The following is a 19,275-nucleotide window of genomic DNA, read 5'->3' on the forward strand; positions in this document are numbered from 1 at the left end:
ATCCTGTTTATTAATTAAATACGAGCTGGGGTACCTGGTGTTTCCTTTTTTAATCTTGTTTATAAATTAAATACGACCTGGGGGAACTGCTCATCCGATTCATATCAAACCTCAAAGGCACATCTGCGGGTCCCCAGCAATATTCCTGGCAAGTTTCAATCAGATCGGACCGTCAATCGTGCAAAATAAATAAATATTAATTGTGACGTCATCGCACCGTGTCTTGGCATTGGTCGACAGATTTTTTTTTTTTTTTGTAGACCTTGGTCGAGGCTCGTATGAGAGCAAACACACAACTCACATCAAGGAGGCATGAGACAAGAGGGGCGGGAGTGGAAGGGACAAAACAGTGGGGAACAGACACATTAGGTGAACTGTGGAAGGGAGAGGGATGGGGAACATGGCGAAGAGAAGATGGACATTTCAGGAAGGAAAGTAGGAGAAATGAAGGAAGTGGGCTTGGGTGGATTATCGGGGGTAGAAAAGATCGAGGATTTGGATGGGGGAAGATAAGAGGTGGTGGTGAACAGCTGTTTTGAAAGCCTGGAGGGAAGAATGGGAAAGAATAGAGTGAGGAAGTTTATTCCAAAGGCGGGAAAAAGAGGAATGAAAGAGTGAAGATGAGCAGTGATTCGTGATTTTGGTAGTTTTACCAGAAGGGGGTTGTTGGCGGACCTTGAGCGCCCTGTGGAAATGTGGTTGGGACAAATCGCAGAGAGAGCAGGGGGGGCAAGGCTGAAGAGGAGTCGGTAGAAGACAAAGACCACCGACCAACCTGCGGTGATTGAGTGAGAGGCCCAAAGACTCAGCTTCATTGCGGGAGATGCCGATGATCTTAAATGCCCTGGTTTCGACAGCGTGAAGCCGAGAAAGGTGGGAGGCAGGAGCACCAGCCCAGAGGGGAGAGCAGTACTCCATCAGGCTATGGACAAAAGCTTTGTAAGTGGTCAGGAGCTCAAGAGGGCCGAGGAAGGACTTAGCACGACGGAGGATTCCCAGTCGGCGACTGGCTTTTGAGGCGAGGTTGGAAATGTGACTTTCCCAGGAAAGGTCATGGCAGATAGTGAGACCCAGAAGCTTGAAAGAAAAGACTTCTTCCAGAGGATTGTTGAGAAAGTGGATGGGGGGGTTTTCTAAACGGTCCTTTCGAAGAGACATAGTGAGAGTGTGAGATTTGTCTGGATTGAAAGACATGTTCCACGTGTTGGACCAGTTTGTGATTTTATCCAGATCTGCAGTGAGCGAAGAAGCTGCTGCTTGCCGGTCTGAGGGATGACAGATGGTACGGCAGAGGGTGGAGTCGTCGGCAAAGAGAAATAGAGGATTTTCCAGAGAGTCCGAGAGTTCATTGTGTTATGTCTGAGATAAATGGCCGTAACCTGGGAACCGCTCGTCCGATCGATATCAAACCTCAAAGGCACATCCGTGCGTGGGTCCCCGGCAATATTCCTGGCAAGTTTCAATGAGATCGGACCGGCAGTCATCGAGAAACGGCAGCTGCAGACAGACAGACACACACACACACACACACACACACACACACACACACACACACACACACACACACACACACACACACACACACACACACACACTGCTGGAATTATTGATAGACTAGTACAGGCCCGTAGGTGCGTAAACGATGACTGGATTGGGGCATTATTTCAATTAGATTGGACCAACTGTCTCATAAATGGCCATAACTTGGGAAACATACTCAGGTCCCCAGCATCAATTGACATCATATCAAACGAAGAAGAATTGTGTTGTCCTGTCAATGGTCGACAGCTAAATGGCCGTAACTTGAAAAACCGCTCGTCCGATTAATATCAAACCTTGAAAAGCACATACGCGGGGCCCCGGCCATATTCCTGGCAAGTTTGTCAGATCGGACCGTCGATCGTGCATAAAAAATAAATAAATAAATATTAATTGTGACATCATTCGTGAGGTCAGAGCACCGTGTCTTGTCATTGGCCAACATAAATGGCGGTAACTTAGGAACCGCTTGTCCGATCGATATCAAACCTCGAAAAGGCACATCTGCGGGGCCCCGGCAATATTCCTGGCAAGTTTCAATCCCATCGGACCGGCGGTCGTCGAGAAACGGCGGTCGCAGACACACACACACACACACACACACACACACACACACACACACACACACACACACACACACACACACACACACACACACACACACACACACACACACACACACTACTGGAATTATAGATAGATGACAAGGACAATTTAATGTATCCATGGCAACCTTTGGAGAAGGGGTGGATTTTGCAAGTATCGTGCTCTGTACGACGTCTTTTTCTTGTTTCTTCATTACCTCCACCACCGAAGCAACCCCCTTCTGGTTAAACTACAAAAATCACGAATCACTGCTCACCTTCATTCTTTCATTCCTCTTTTTTTTTTTTCCAGCCTTTGGAATAAACTCCCACACTCTCTTCAATCCCATTCTTCCCTCTCGGCCTTCAAAACGGCCATTCACCACCAACTCTTATCTTCCCCCATCCAAAACCATGATCTTTTCTACTCCCATTAATCCACTCCAAACCCACCTCCTTCAAATTCCCTGCTTTCCTTCCTGAAAGTCCCTGTAATGTCCATCTTGTATACCCCACGTTCCCCGCCCCACCCCTCTCCCCTCCACAGACCACCTCCCGTGTCTATTTCCCACTGTTTTGTGATTCCCTTTCCCATCCCTCGTTATACGTTGTGTTAGTTCTTATACGAGCCTTGACATTGTATATTAACAACAAAAAAAAACAACCAAACACAGCTGCCCAGGACCCACTCAATTGAAGGCAATATCGTGAAATAAACTGAATTTGTTTCAGGGTTATGGGCATAACTCGGCAACTCTTCATGAAAGATACCGTATGATCATTAACGTCCACCAACAGTTCGTACATGGAATACCCAGCCTGTCGGCCCGAGGGACGGCACAGTGACTTATCACTCCTCCCTGCAGAAACAATCTCCGACAGGTTACAGTATGATATCAGGAATCAAATCCAGCTCAAAGACTAGTTTGCTTGCACCGCACCATCCTTTCCGATCCTATCCAATCAGGACCCATGATATGTCCAAAGGTACCGTATTAACACCAAGTGTGTAATTGTATAAAGAAAACGATAAACCCTTGCAACTAATATTGTGTTTTTATTAATGTGATTCAAACGATTTTCCATAGTTTCAAAAAGAAATCAAATGGACAATTTTCCAACAGTACTGCATATACCGGCATTGTGAAATCGGTCACAGTAATGTCTCGTAGCACATTGCAGCAGAATACAACGGACCAAATGCAGTGAAAAAACACACACACGTCAATGCTGCAGACAAGACCAAAGTCGAGGAAATTAACGAATCAAACAGTGAACACAAACCAGAATTTCACTTTTTCTTCTGCAAGAACCACTTGACTCCATTTTAAAATGGGAGCTGTTGTGGAGCAAGGAAGCAGGAAAGTTGCCTTCCAGGAAGGTGTTGTTCGTCATAGGCAAAACAAGCCACTACGAGAATGTGTACCTGAACCCTCGAGCTCTATAATCTCTACTTGGCTTCACAAAAAAAAAAAAGCAGAAGGACCTTTATCTTGTTTTTCCAGTTTCTCTTCTCTTCATCCCTCACCTCCAGGATGATGAGTCACAAGCTCAGCCCCTTCATGCAATCTCCAAAACCATTTGACCCTCTCTTCGTCCGACAGATCTGTGCAGCTTTGACTTCCTCACTCTGTCCGCTTCTGCTGCCGTCTGAAGCCTTTAACGTAACAGCCCAACAATTTACGTATCCGTACCATGACCCATCCGACTGTCGTGATGAACCCATCGTAAAGTATGGAATATATATATACACATATATTTTTTTTATATGCGATGCCTCCGACGACACTTCATTTGTATAACGAGAATGAGAACAGAAATGTGGGAAAGCAGTAACAATTCAGACATGGTTGAGAAAGTCTCAGGAAATGTGTTTAATTCTTCAAAACTTAACAGCAGGGTGGAAAGGCAGAAAGGCAAAAAAAAAAAAAAAATAAACTAAATGGCGGTCTCGCAAAGCGGGTTGCTCGTGTTAGCAACGTCTGTACAACTCCAAAATAGAGCGACGGCAAAGAACCCTCCCAACAAAATTCAAGGAACCTGAACTTTCAAGCCAATGGAAGTGCCCGGTTGAGTAAATATGGGAAATGTCATTTTGGGGAACGCAATAATGCGCTTGTGAGCCACAAACCAATGGGATGTTTGCAACTTTGACACCCCCCCCCCACCCACCCCTTCCCTCAATGTCACTTCGAACGTCAGATGTGTTATAACAACTATTTTTAAATGAAAGATTATTTACACCTTTACATCTCATTTGGAATGATCACCACCGCCATCTCAGATAATTTGGATATTTGCAAAGTTTCATGCAAAGCAAAAATCCATCTTGTAATAATTAATTAATCCCAAGAAAGTAAACAAGGTTCACCAACTTCACAATGACAATTTACATTTTCAAAGTTGATGCATCGATCAAAAAACTCCAACCGAACGGCGGCCTCGCCCTGCAAACTAACACAGACCATTGCACGCGTGCAATATAAATGTAACAAGTGAAAGTGATGTGCGACGCAGGTGGAGACACCACTCAGAACATCTTCCATGATCTAATTCGATACAATGTCTGAAGGATGGCGGGAATACCATGGGATTAGTCTACCGGTCTTTGATCTCACGGGAGACCCGTTTTGTGATGCGGCCGCACAACAAACCTATGGCGAACAGCACACACAGCCCGACCAGGATGACAGCCAGGAAATAGTTGCGGGAAGGAGAAATGAGCAACTGCTGCGCGAGCCCCTGCAGGTCTTCTACCGGGGCCACCTGAAAACATGACAGAGTTTATAGGTGTCAGGTCAAGCTTGATGGATCCTTCAATACAAGCATGGTGGGTGGGGTACAGAACATACCTTGTAAGCATATTCCCACATCTCCTTCCGTTCTGTCAACATGTTCTTGCACGGTGGTTGCAAACGCACCGTCTTATCCTCCAGCAGATCCAGCAGGCAGGACATCTCTGCAGAAAGAAGATGATGCCGAGTTTTGTTAAACCTTGCCAACACCTCACAAAAATCAAATCTCTGCAAATATGTGTGTGTGTGTGTGTGTGTGTGTGTGTGTGTGTGTGTGTGTGTGTGTGTGTGTGTGTGTGTGTGTGTGAGAAAATTGGGTGTTTGGGTTCATTAAAACACCCCTTTTGAAGATAATTAACAGCCTCATTTAATTATATCCTTTCGCAGGCGATCCTCAGCAACCTCACTCTCTGGGGTCTTTTGGCGTATCCTGGGTTACCTCGCTTGGTTCTGAAGCCACCATGTTTTATGGCCTGCTCAACCATGTCCCGACTTGGAACAGGCCACAACGATAAGTTCTTTTGTTGTTGTTTTTTCCCCCCCACTTTCCTCACTCAAATTATCGAATGCGTGTTCATCACAGCTACGAATCTCTGGGTACATTGCAATGCTTATAAACACATGGAGAAGCCAGCATTCGTGCCATTATTTCATTTCCGCACGTGCCCTAACCACAAGCATCTCTTAAACTAAGCCGAATTACAAAATTGAAGCTCCAGATTTGAACTTGGTAGCAGTTCCGACTGCAATAAAAAAAGTTTTTATTTGTCGAATTCAGACATAGCTCTCGCTTGCCAAGCCAGCCATCCTTATCAACCATTGAAATGGAGTGCTTACTCGAATGCTTAAGCCGCTTGCTGAGTGCCCAACAGTCGACGGCAGTACAGTTCGTGTCCCATTTGGGATGTACAGTCAGCAGTTACTACAAGGTAGGGGTACGTAGGACATACGAGTATATTTGTTGACTCTCCACAGGTGTGTATGCATGCGTGGTTATGGGCACCGTGGTGGCAAAGTTTCATCCTGTATCTTTTGATCATGATGGGTGGTTGAAGTTTTATCTTTTAACCTCAGCAACGTACGAGCGATCACGTTACCCTTTGTTCTCATGACTTTTAATAAATAATTGGTTATTTTATATGAATCGGGTATTGTTTACAAAAGGTTATATGGTCTCTGAGTATGAAAGCAAAATATTGTGAGGAATTCTGACCCGCCAGGCGTGCGAGCGATTGCGTAACTCCAATCGCAACCGTGTCGCCCACCGGATGGATAATTCAGTCGTGACCCTCCTGGAACTACCGCCAGGAGCCAGTCACAGGTGGGGGTTTAACCTCACCACGATAGTACCAATTGCCCACCCGCACAGGATAGGGTTGCTCGCCAAATTCGACCTACCGAAGTACCTGCGCGAGTAGTCGACCGGGCGATCGTACCTCGCCGCAGGTCGGCCGAGGACACGAACCGCTTAAGCGGTCCGTTCCGTGCTACAGTGATAACCGAGCGGTGTTATCGCCGACCTCGACGTATCAGATTCTCTTCTTTACCCTGGGTGTTCAAAACCCACTACTAATTTATTCCGCGATTCAAGATGGCACTTTCAATGGGGAAAAAAAGACGAAGAACGGGATACATTTCACACAAGGACATTTATTTAAACAAGCACATATATACAGGCGACAAGCAAACAGAAAGCAATACAACCGAACACAATGAGAATGTACATGCACTTATACAGGTTTATTTAACAGACGGCGCCACCAGTTGCACAAAAAAACAAAGGAAAAACCCTCCTCACAGGCAAGGGGGTAGACGAGGTTTGTAAACCTTTATGCCGTGGGCGGCCAAATAGGCCCGCGAGACCGTGGTGGTTACCTGCCCCCTCGACGGGCGACGGTCGGCGAGCTCTCTCCGGCACTCTCCTCTCTTGCGCGCCTCGACCCGGGACCACTGCTCGAAACCCTCACGGCTTGGCGCCCAGAGGGAGAGATGAGCCTTCGACGATCCAGAGTCCGACGAATCCAAACACGACGATCCAGAGCCTGAAGAGTCCAAACACGATGTCCAGAGCCCGACGAGTCCAAACATGACGTCCAGACAGGAGAGAGGAAGAATCCAACATGATGATCCAGGCAGGAGAGAGAGAGCTCAAACACTACGTCCACCAAGAGAGCGAGCCCACGCGCGGTCCACCCTATATAGCGCGGGGCTCCGCCCCTTCACTCTACCCCCTTTTTGGCTCCGCCTCTCCTCTAGCCCTTTCGAGAAGCTCCTCAAAGGGGCGTTTCCTCCTCACGGCCGCCTCACACCCCATATCCACCAATCGCCAGCGAGCTCTCGCAGCCTCTCGAGTCAGCCCCGGCACCGCAAAAAAAGGCGGGAAAACTCGCGCGCCATTGTAGGCCTTTCACGGGGCCTTCGTTTGAAGTCTTCGGACGGTCCAAAATAACGATAGAACAGAAAAACGGCTATTTCAAAGAGTCGCAGTCCGATGAATCACACGAATTCCCTTTAAACAACGGTGGGGAACTATCTGCACATAAACTTAGCGTCATAACTGATCTCAGGACCCTTGATGGTGTATTGCGAATTTCCACAGCCATAACACTACCCCCCTCCCTTTTTTACAGACTCGTCCCGAGTCGTCGAATTTGTGTGCCATCATGAGTAAGTTCTCCCCTTGTACGATTTACCTTCGGATCCCTGAGTGCGACATTCAGTGTATTCGTGTCCCCAAAATAAATAACCTACAGGCTGAGTAACTAACTAAACAAACCCACTCAAACAGACGACTTAAATAAAATGCAGGCGCTAAGACTCACATGCCGAGGGCGCAAAACTCATTTACAAGTACATCTTAACCTTACAAATTTTAACTAAACCATGGCCCAGGATCGATGGACTCTGTGGAGAAAACAAGTCACAGCAGGGAGCCAGGCTGATTACACACAGTCCAAGGCCTCCCCCTTCTTAAAATGAATGCAGTGAACAAACAAACGGTGCACGGGCCGCCGGTGCAGTCCCGTGTTGCAGCTGCCATCAGCGTAGTCCCTGCAATTTACGCGAGGATCCTGGCGCAAATGGCAATGAACGGGGGGGGGGGGGATGCAAAACAGAACGGGGCAAAATGAACGAGGGCAGCAGGCATGGGCCATGGCAAAGGTGGGCAGGCAAGGCATGACGTGACAAGGCCGCTGTAGCAAACACAGCCGGCAGATGAAATGGAGTGGCCGGCACAGGCCTTGAAGCAAAACAGCCAGCTGATGAAGTGGCCGGCACAGGCCTCGTAGCAAACAGCCAGCAGACGATCCGACCGGCACAGGCCTCGAAGCAAACGGCCAGCCAATGAAGTGGCCGGCACAGGCCTTGCAATGAGGAGGTTGGTGGAGGGAGTGCGGTGGTGCTGGCCACTCGGAAGGCGGGCTCGGACCTACCCTACGGTCTCCCTCCCAACCTATCGCCTTTGCCTGTCTGTCCATACCCACCCCCTAAATTTGTCAAAACCCAATTTAGCCCCAACTTTACTTTTTTTTTCTATTTTCACTTCCCCACTATAATTTCGTCTCCTCACCCCCTTTATCGTCCTTGTTCGGCTAACCTATCTTGTCTCCTAGACGACTCCCAACCCCTACGTTCCCTGTCCGGAGGGGAATAAGGGAGAGCTCGCGTCCTGTGTCGAGGCCCAACTCAAGCCTCAGGATGGCTTCCTCGGAGTTCAGCGATCTTTACCCAGAGTGGGTCCAGCGCCCCACAACGAGAGTGAAGGGATGGATGGTGCGGAGGGGTACACTTCCTATGTACCCTAACCATTAACTTTTAAACTATCCCGGGGCTTTCAACAAGCGCCTCTCGCTTCATCTACTGGTTCTAACAACCAAGATTCCCGTCGCCTGTGTTGGTGACCTCTCAATTTTCGGGCCATGCCCCCCAATATTCTTCCCGTGCCCTCACACGGTTTCGTGACTGGGACGCGTGGCCCCCTTGGCAGGAACTACCCTCTGCCGATTCCCCAACAATGGCACCCCCGGGCACGACAGTGCCTCCGAGCCTACCAGCTCCCTAAACTGGGGAGTGCCCTCCCCAGCAACTCCCCCTCAACGCTCACGTGGCAGGCGGGCGCCCCGGGCCCCTTTCCGAGGGTCACCTGTGCCCATGCACTGCCCATGCGGCCTATGGCGCCCCGGGCCCCGCATCAGCGGCTCACCCGTGCCCATTACGCCATCCCGGCCCCCCATGGGCCCTTGGTCTACTGCGGCCGATTAGCCCAGTGCCCAGGGTACCCACTCAGCGACACCTTTCGCAGCCACGCTCCCAGCCCGTCAACAGGGCTTCTGCACCCCTCCAAGCGGGTATCGAGCCGACTTTCCCACCAACAAAACGACCTCCATTTTTGTCAATTTGACTAACCCTCTAACTCACATGACACTGACCCCGGGGTCCCTTGGGCGGGAATCACTCCTCACCCCAATCACTCATCGCACCATGCATTCCACCTTCACTCCATACACACAGGCTCACTGGCCTCACTCACTCAACATGTACATTTTCCATTTCAATTCCCAACTTACACCGCTGAACTCTTCCATTCTCTCACTACATCCCCAAACTACCTCGTGCTCCCTCGTCATCCCTTGCACTCGTAGCACATCCGTTTAACACTACGTAGCTAAGCTCCGTCCCTTCTACACACTCACTCTGTCTCTGTCCTCCAAAATCTCATTTCCCATTTCCCATCCTAAATCTCAACTACAATCCCTCCACCTAATCCATTCCACGGGCCCCATGAGGACTTATCCCTGCCCCATGGAGCCGGTCCAACCAAGCTAACCCTTCCCCCTAACTAGTTGTATCCTGTGCCCTGGCCAAGGGGATCTTCCACCCTTCCCCAGGGAATCCTGTTCACCTGAAGCGAGGCTTCTCTTTTTTTAATGCGCGTGCACCAGCGCGGCATCTCGCAACCTGCACACCTTGCCCGTGACGTCATGGCAGCTGTTCGCGTCCCTCTTGGACGGTACCATCCGGCAGGGATTCACCCTCCTGCTGGATTCCAACCATACACGCAGCCATGACGTCACCCTGCGCATCAAAAAAAAACAAGCCTCGCATTTCGAGGGGTTCCCCACACGAACAAATGTGTTCTACTCATCGGAGCTTCACACACACACGCTCGTGTGGAGAACCCATCCGTTTTGAATCCATTACCAGCCTAGCTTTTGTCAGTCCGCAGGATCGGCAACATCCACCGCTGGCGTTTACGGACTGGGTTTCACTCCCGCAGGCGCCCACGTGGCGGCCTCGTGCGTACCTCGGGTAAACCCAGCGCGGTCCCCAATCCAGCTACGGCCGCTACTCGGCCTTTGTCCATCTGTCGCCGTCGTCGCCTCCATTCCACCCACGCACACCTGCGTGTCACGACGCTCACACACCACGACATTACACTCACACATGGGGACGCGGCTGCGTGCTCCTGCATGCCGACCGTCATCTCCCTTGCATACCGCTCTCTCACACACACGGTCTGACATACACCCTTCTACTCATACACGTGGTGACACTCACACACGGTGTTTCACTCACCTACGGCATGCTGGGAAGCACGCACTTCGGCACACTTGCCACCACACCACTCACACGCGGGGTTTCTTCCACACACGGAGTCTCATTCACTCCCGGTGTCCTCCATACATGGGGTCTCTGTCACCCACCCGGTCGCTCTCACACACGCCCTTGCACCCACGCTATGCGTGCGTTGCAGCACGCATTTCGCCACACTCATAAACACACACCTCGGACACCACACACAGCGGGACAATCACGCTGGCGATTCGCGTCACCTCTAGGGCTCCCGGGGTCTCCATACCCCCCCAAGCTGCACGTGCACCTGTCCACAGCAGTCGCCCCCTCTACCTCGCTTGACACGACCGAACCCCCCCTGGTCGTGATCAGCTTCAAGGGAGAATCACGTCTCCCTCCGTTCCCAAAGGAAGCCATCCAGCTGCTCGCACCTGGTCACGACACAGTCCGCCAGCTCGCTCCCATTAAGCCTCGCTAACTCCATGTGTGTGTGCTCGTCTTTATCATGTAATCTCTCCTCTATTTTTTCTATCTCCCGAGTCTATACATTTTATTTCTTTTATCTCTTGTTGTTTATTAGTTTCTTCCTGGATCTTCGTCTTGATTTTTCGGACGTCGTCACCTCGTCACCTCGTTTCCGTCACCCGGGCTCCCGTTATTATTTCCACTGTCTCCATTTTCAGGGTTTGCCCTAATTGTTGTTTCATCCGATGAGTGATGTCGATTAAGTCCCGCACCACTAACATTATTACCTGTGGTGCTGTCACACATCCCACCTCATTGTGCTGTTCTACTTCCTGGCTCAACGGCTGTGCTCCCGCATGCCGACCGTCATCTCCCTTGCATACCGCTCTCTCACACACACGGTCTCTCTGACATACACCCTTCTACTCATACACGTGGTGACACTCACACGCGGTGTTTCACTCACCTACAGCATGCTGGGAAGCACGCACTTCGGCACACTTGCCACCACACCACTCACACGCGGGGTTTCTTCCACACACGGGGTCTCATTCACTGCCGGTGTCCTCCATACATGGGGTCTCTCCTGGCTGTAAAAAACCAACGGAAAAACCCTCCTCACAGGCAAGGGGGTAGACAGGGTTCGTAAACCTTTATGCCGTGGGACGTGGGTGACCGAATAGGCCCGCGAGACCGTGCTGGTTTCCTGCCCCCTTGAGGGGCGACGGTCGGCGAGCTCTCTCCGGCACTCTCCTCTCGTGCGCGCCTCGACCCGGGACCACTGCTCGCAACCCTCACGGCTTGGCGCCCAGAGGGAGAAACGAGCCTTCGACGATCCAGAACCCGACGAGTCCAAACACGACGATCCACAGCACGAAGAGTCCAAACACGACGTCCAGAGCCTGACGAGTCCAAACACGACGTCCAGACAGGAGAGAGGAAGAATCCAACACGATGATCCAGGCAGGAGAGAGAGAGCTCAAACACGACGTCCACCAAGAGAGCGAGCCCACGCGCGGTCCGCCTTATATAGCGCGGGCCTCCGCCCCTTCACTCCACCCCCTTTTTGGCTCCGCCTCTCCTCTCGCCCTTTAGAGAAGCTCCTCAAAAAGGGGCGTTTCCTCCTCACACCCCGTATCCACCAATCGCCAGCGAGCTCTCGCAGCCTCTCCCGTCAGCCCTGGCGCCGCAAAAAAGGCGGGAAAACTCGCGCGCCATTGTAGACCTTTCACGGGGCCTTCGTTTGAAGTCTTCGGACGGTCCAAAATAACGATAGAACAGAAAAACGGCTATCTCAAAGAGTCGCAACCCGATGAATCACACAAATACCCTTTAAACAACGGTGGGGAACTATCTGCACATCAACTTAGCGTCATAACTGATCTCAGGACCCTTTATGGTGTATTGCGAATTTCCACAGCCGTAACACTATATTTGATAACACCCAATTTCTGAGCCGATTGCCAAATGAACGTGTTTTCTAAATCAGAGGCAATTTTTTTCCATCCGTCACGTGTGTGTGTGTGTGTGTGTGTGTGTGTGTGTGTGTGTGTGTGTGTGTGTGTGTGTGTGTGTGTGTGTGTGTGTGTGTGTGTGTGTGTGTGTGTGTGTGTGTGTGTGTGTGTGTGTGTGTGTGTGTGTGTGTGTGTGTGTGTGTGTGTGTGTGTGTGTGTGTGTGTGTGTGTGTGTGTGTGTGTGTGTGTGCGCGATAAAGCATAACATTCTCTCTGCAAACTCCCCCACCTCTCTGTCATTGTTCCATCCTTGCTCCATCCCTTCCTAATACAATACAGGAACCTCTCTCACCGTCTGCATGTCTGGCCAATGATTTTGTCCAGACCGTGGTTATCTCTGGACTGTCACCCTCCCCCTCTGCCCCGTCCCCCCGCGCTGCCTCCCCCATATTTTTTTTTTGTGCCATCCCTTTTCTCATGAGAGCAGGTAGGAAGAATAGAGCATGAAAACTCCTCGCCTAACTCTCCAGAGAACACCAGTCTCAAGCTCTCTTTCCCAACGCCTCACACGGTGCTTCACTCGGGGTTCACAGAATCATTTATATAGGTCCTTTATGTTAAACCCTGGCTATTTATTGAAGAACACATTACCCTTTGTATGATGGACGTTTGAACAGGACAATCCTTAAACTAACATTGCCCTATTTTATACATCGAAATGGCCAAACTACCCAAACACAGAGTAATCCAACTACAGTCATGCGCCACTTAACGATGGGGTTACGTTCTGAGAAACGCATCATTAAGCGAACATCATTTTTTTTTTCGTTTTCGAACATCGTACTTACATAAAACGACACACCTTGGCATATGGTATAGCCTATTGCTCCTCTGATACAAATCTGTACAGCATGTTACTGTACTGAATACTGTCGGCAATTGTAACACACATCCAAGAGACTGAAGACACGTTAGTTTTACCTTTGTGCTGTTCATGACGGCCATCATTGTTGTTAGCAGCAGCTTACAATCTCCTCTCGCATCGATTATAGAAAGATGAATAAATAGCGTTTGGATTTTATAAATACGTAATCATTGCATCGATGTTATAATTTATAAATGAAGAAACGAGCTCCTGTCAATTGTGATATATATTTTTGGAACAGTGCGATTGTTTTAACAACATGAAAAGCTTCACCAAAAAGAAATTTGCGTTTTAATTCCGACTGTAACAACGATTTATTCGTGGAATTCTTCAATTCAAAGGTAATTTACTTGCTAGAAGGTAAACGTGCAAACATTGGTTCAGTTTGAAAGCAGATTTCCTTGAATCCCGATTTAGCACGACACTGCTTTTTTCGCGATGACATTTTATGGACCTCAACGATCGCATTATAACAGGGCCAAACTGTCGTTTATTATCGTTATGAAGTATTATGTACTGTATAGCGTACATAATTGTATATGCTTTTTTAATACGACTGGCAGCACGACGTCTGCTACATCACTCGGCGATGGGAATTTTTCAGCTACATATTTTTTTCATTTTTTTTTTGTTCAGAGCTGTCAGATCCGTTGTATATGCGATCCGTCGTTGCTCGGAACGTCGTTAAGCGGCGCATGACTGTATTCTAAGGTAATTACTACCCCTCCCCCACCCACAAATCTCGCAATATGTACCATTAACATTTGGAGATAACATAATTAAATGAACAATCCAACCAACGCAGCACTCACGGCGGCCTTCTCCAGGAGGAATACCAGCGCAGTAATGTTTGAGATCTAATGCACAAGCTGTGTGCAGCACCGGGTCAACAAAAACATCGGCCTTGCTCTCGCGCAGAATATTGATGACCTCCTGCAGACACAGACACGAGTCTTGCATAGGAAGCTTAACATCGACAAAACAGCACTCTTAACAACAAACAAAACTTACGTCTAAAGATATCAAAATACAAAAGCATTTTGAGTTCTCCATATAGAGTAATAGTTTTGGTGCAGAGGGAAGGCAGTACCGTTTTGCAATCTTTTGAAGTGATCTTTGGGAGGTTCATTTTTAGGCATTCCTCTACCTGTCCCGTCTGCTCTTGCGCAGCTGCTTCTTCCTGACACAGATGCAGGATCTGAAAGGGAAGACCATCACACACCGATGACATGCATGTAAGGAGTGAAAGAACAAGCTGAAGCACAACAGACAAAATAAATTGTTTCTTGAGGGGCTGGCAGATTCGCCAAGAGGTGCATGCACTCGTCTCAGAGCCAATCTTGCCTGGGTTTGAATCTTGACCCAGGTATAAACTCTCATCCTAGTGTTTCACATGCCAGTCAAGGCAACAAGTGTGCCACCAGTTGGATGGACATAAGAGTCGGAGGACAAGTCCACCGGCACCAATTAACGGTGCACGTTTTCGTGAAGAGGAGGCGAGTCATCACCGGCATTCTGAAGAAATTACAAATCCATGCAGAAACCACCTTTGGTCAAATGTCAGGCCCGAGCAGACGGCTCGTGAAAGACTTGGGCCAAAAGTTTTCCTCAGCCAACACAAAGACGAGGTCGGATGGATTGGAGCTATGGAACTTGTTGAAGTTCAAGTTGGAGTTGCAGCAGATTTTATGCGGAAATAGAATCGACCGCAAGATGCACTCCACGTGATCAGTGATCAAAGTCTTTGCCCTGTGCTGTTAATAATTTGTTTAGATGTAAGAGGGGACATTCAAAAGGGAGTGCCATATGATGCTACTTTTGTTACCCCGCACACAGACCAAGTGAAGAGGGGGGTAACGGGGCAGGGATTAAGCAATTGGTTTATTTCTGACCGTCCGTCTATCCATAAACGTTAGTTTATGATCGAGGAAGAACTTTATTTCAATTAATGTTATATTTTGAAAAAATATGAAAATAAAAAAACAGCCGTTTTCACAGCCATTTTCCCCTGCTGTGCAGAGGTTTGCTTTTCTTGAGGCAATGTTTTATGGCCGGATGCCCTTCCTGACGCCAACCCTGGTCACCTCTTACAACATACAGGGATATGGTACACCTATTCTAACCGGGGCATACACCCAGTACACTGGTACTCATTTCGCAGACCTCAGAAGGATGACAGGCTGAGTCAACCCCCTGGTGTTAATTCAGCAGCCAACGGGGCTTGAACTCAGGACTTGAGGATCCCAAGCCACCACCCTAACCACTAAGCCAACACCAGGCTTACAAATCTGAAAATAAACCTGCCATTTAACAGTACTTTGGCTCTGAATTTGTCCCCATAACACATGTGCAGAGAGGAGTGAGATAATATATATTTTTTACTCTATCTGGTCGTCAAAAAAATTGAAAACATTCCAAACGGGAAACGTACTATTTTTAAGGACATCAAAATTACACAAACACACGGGAACACATGTAACGTGTTAAATAGGGTGCTGTAATAGACACTGTGTCAACGACGATAAATTCGGCATTTAATTAATTTATACGACTTTTGCAATCTTTATATTTTTTAATTTAAGTTGAATTACATACTCAAACACAAGAACACAAATCACTTTCTTATTGCTTCCAAAAACCTCCAGTTTTGCAGTACTTGGACATGTTGAAGACGGTGGTATACAAGGGTGGTGAAAAGACTGCTTCAATCGTGCTAGACTTCTAGAATTTTTAAAATTAAATTGCGTTTTTGTACGTCTTGTCTGTTTGAATGTCTGTGAACAGAACATCTCAAAATGTTGTGGACGAATTCCGACGAAATTTGGTGCAGAAGTTGGGTGTGTAACAAAGACAAGCGGATTAGATTTTGGTGAAGATCCAGAAACGGTAATTCGGACGAAACTTGGGGGACAGGGTGTGCATGTGCGTGTGCATGTGTATGTGCGTGCGACAAGGTAGAATTGATTCAATTTTGGTGAAGATCCAAATCCGAATCCGAGAATTTTTAAGTGATTCTTCACCAACCATCGAGTTGATTCTTCACAAACTTCACCAACCAACCATGGGGCCAAAAACGATATCTCAAAAAGTTGACTGATTCGGACGAAACTTGGTGGACTGGTTGGGTGTGTGGCAAGGACAGATAGATTCAATTTTGAAGATCTGAATCTGGATACGAGAAATTAAAAAAATTTAAAGTGATTTTTCACCATTGAGAAATTGGGCCAAAAACAATATACTGTACAGCATATTTCAAAAAGTTGTGGACGAGTTGGTTCGATAACAAGAACAAGCAGATTAAATTTTGGTTCAGGTCCAGCTCCTGATCCGGCTCATCGGTGGGATACAAAACGTAAACTGTTCAGCCTGGCAGAGGTGTGCGCTATACCAAGTGCCATCCAGTAAAAACGGAGGTTGAGGCCATCGTCACATGGAAAGGATAGTCAATGTTGCAACAAAGCACACGGTGCCTTGAGCACCCGTCTATTTTGAGACCACCACGGGCTTAGCACGAGCACGTGCGCAACATTACCGATGACCTGGCATTTTAGAACAATTAAGGACATCACTTCATTGATGATTTCATTTGTATTGGTGCCAAATATTTCTTCAGTTGTATCAGAATTGGATGCAAAACTGTACAAATCCTCGACTTTGTAAAACTCTGAGTGTTTTTTTTAAAAATGAGTGCACAGACAAACACACACAGCAAGCACGGGAGAGTAATCGTTGAGACCTCCATTTGGAGAAAATTGAAGATAGCTGTCGAGCTTGGTCGAGGGGAATTTTTAAGGCTTTACATAAATACCAGCAACAAATGTGTTGATACAGTTAAACCAACAACCCGTTCCCATGATCCTCCTGGAAATACGCTTCATGACCGCACCTCCTTGCTGCAAAACTGTTGCAGTTGGGGATCGAGCCGGTAATCGATGGCTGCATCTTTGATGGCAATGCCCATTTGATCCTCGCATTCCGATGACAAACGCTGGGGATTAAATGTTCGGGTATGTGGGGAGGGGGTGGAGGAGGCCAAATATTAAAAACTGTCATTCAAGGTGAAATATCAATGTCAAGATTTAGATGATATTGGAAAACAACTTATTGCCATCACAACATAGCCACCTGTTGAACTGTAAATCATCAGTACCAAAGTAGAAGGTATATGTCCACCATTGCTTTAATGACGTTATCTCGATCAGTGAATCGTACAATCATACTGGCAGGCTACACGACGGACATGGAATTGCTACAGAGATGTGAAACATGGATAGGTGTCGGTTGAGTACAAGCACAGAGGGCATCATGGGAACAGATGAAGCATTTAACCAGTTTCCATCTCATATGTTGTTTTTCACCAAAAATAAGGCATGCCTATGTGATGGGGATGGAATTTGATTTATTTGACAGGGTACAAAGCTCATGGAGGATGTCATACAAATCCCACACACACACATGCAGACAGACAGAAGTTGGACACCGTATGAGATTTCAGACAAACACAGCTGGTGACCCTTGGGGGGGGGAAGTGATGCAACTTCCTGGAACAGTTTCAAGGGCTGGTGACATCTTGCAACGTCGTTTTTCTCTTCGCAATTAGCGAAGGAATAAAGAAATTTCGGTCCACACGCCCCCATCCCTTCAAAGCATGCCAAACCCACAGGCTTTGTTTGAACTCGATCCTCAAAGTGCTGAGCATCAAACGAGGAAGCAGCAGCACTTCCAATCCTTAGTCTCGGTGCGACTCGACGAGGGTCGGGATCGAACCCCCGACCCTTCCAAACTCAGAGAACACTCCAAACACAATGTGCCACTGAGTCTGGTAAAGCGAACTAACTTTCACACACACAAACATTCCTTCATATTGCCATTCAGTCCCAAATGATAATAAAACTTTTCCACAATGACTGCCGAACATCAAACCAAAGTGCGAATTACGTTCAACTCAACAAATTCTCGATTGCAAATATTCACCATCCCACAGGATAAGGTGGAGGGATTAATTAATTTTACAGTTAAAATAAAATAAATAAATGGTTGCTGGACCAGACTGATGTCTTGTCTCAAATATAACCTGACATCCTGGTGATACAGAGGCAGGATGAATGCATCAGTGGGAACGCTGGTAAGTGTCAGCATTGGTGGATGATGTTAAAAGCACCCATGGTCGGTGTCTTGCAAAAACGGTTGGTACTTTATCCGAATTCCACAACAAAAAAAATAAAAAGAACAACATTTGGCCCCTCCTCAGTGGGCAGTGCATCAGCAGCACAGCCATCTTTCAGCAATGATGGAACAAGTCTGAGTGCATGCTTGAATCCCCATCAAATATGCAGTCGAGTCAAATACAAGTAATGAAACCTTGATAAATACCAGTAGTACTTTCGCTGGATAAATAATTAATCTTCGGTAAATGTTTGAAGAACAAATTAAATAACTCCAGTGGACAAATATCAGAGCATTCTACAGTAGAAACTAGAAAGGGCAATCAGAGATTGCAGACCCTCACCAGAACTTGTTTTATGTTCTTTTGTGTGGCATTTGTGTACTGGTGTGCTACGCAATTAATGACATAATTAGAACTGCCACTTTATAACATCTGGCAGTGATGACCAGGTACCAAGACGTCCGGCTTTCATGCAACCCTGCTTTGATTGGACACCTGACCTTGACCCATGACTTTTTAATGATTATTAATTGAATTTGGAATGGGATTAAAACAAATTCAATTCAAATCAAATGAAAGAATCAAATTTCCCTTCCCCTCATGCCACCCCAACCCTTCTCTTCCCCTCCCTTCATGCCGCCCCTACGCTTCCCTTCCCCTCCCCTCATGCCGCCCCTACTCTTCCCTCCCCCTCCCCTCATTCCGCCCCTACTCTTCCCTTCCCCTCCCCTCCCCTTATGCCGCCCCTACTCTTCCCTTCCCCTCCCCTCAT

The 19,275-nt window shown here is 47.8% G+C and overlaps 1 protein-coding gene across 1 annotated transcript in view; it reads right to left on the bottom strand.

Moving 5' to 3' along the window:
• Positions 1-3,167: 3,167 nt before the first annotated feature.
• Positions 3,168-19,275, bottom strand: part of GLG1 (golgi glycoprotein 1) — a 73,924-nt gene continuing 57,816 nt past the window's right edge. Inside the window, exons 22-26 of the mRNA XM_085893316.1 lie at positions 17,223-17,324; positions 14,427-14,534; positions 14,149-14,269; positions 4,976-5,082; positions 3,168-4,889 (exon numbers count right to left, since the gene is read on the bottom strand). Of these exons, the coding sequence (XP_085749442.1) occupies positions 4,722-4,889; positions 4,976-5,082; positions 14,149-14,269; positions 14,427-14,534; positions 17,223-17,324 (606 nt within the window). The 3' untranslated portion in view covers positions 3,168-4,721. The remainder of the gene's footprint in view (positions 4,890-4,975; positions 5,083-14,148; positions 14,270-14,426; positions 14,535-17,222; positions 17,325-19,275) is intronic.

This window comes from Eptatretus burgeri, chromosome 8, assembly GCF_056783735.1.
Source record: "Eptatretus burgeri isolate ZD-2024b chromosome 8, Ebu_testis_v1, whole genome shotgun sequence".
Taxonomy (NCBI): Eukaryota; Metazoa; Chordata; class Myxini; order Myxiniformes; family Myxinidae; genus Eptatretus; species Eptatretus burgeri.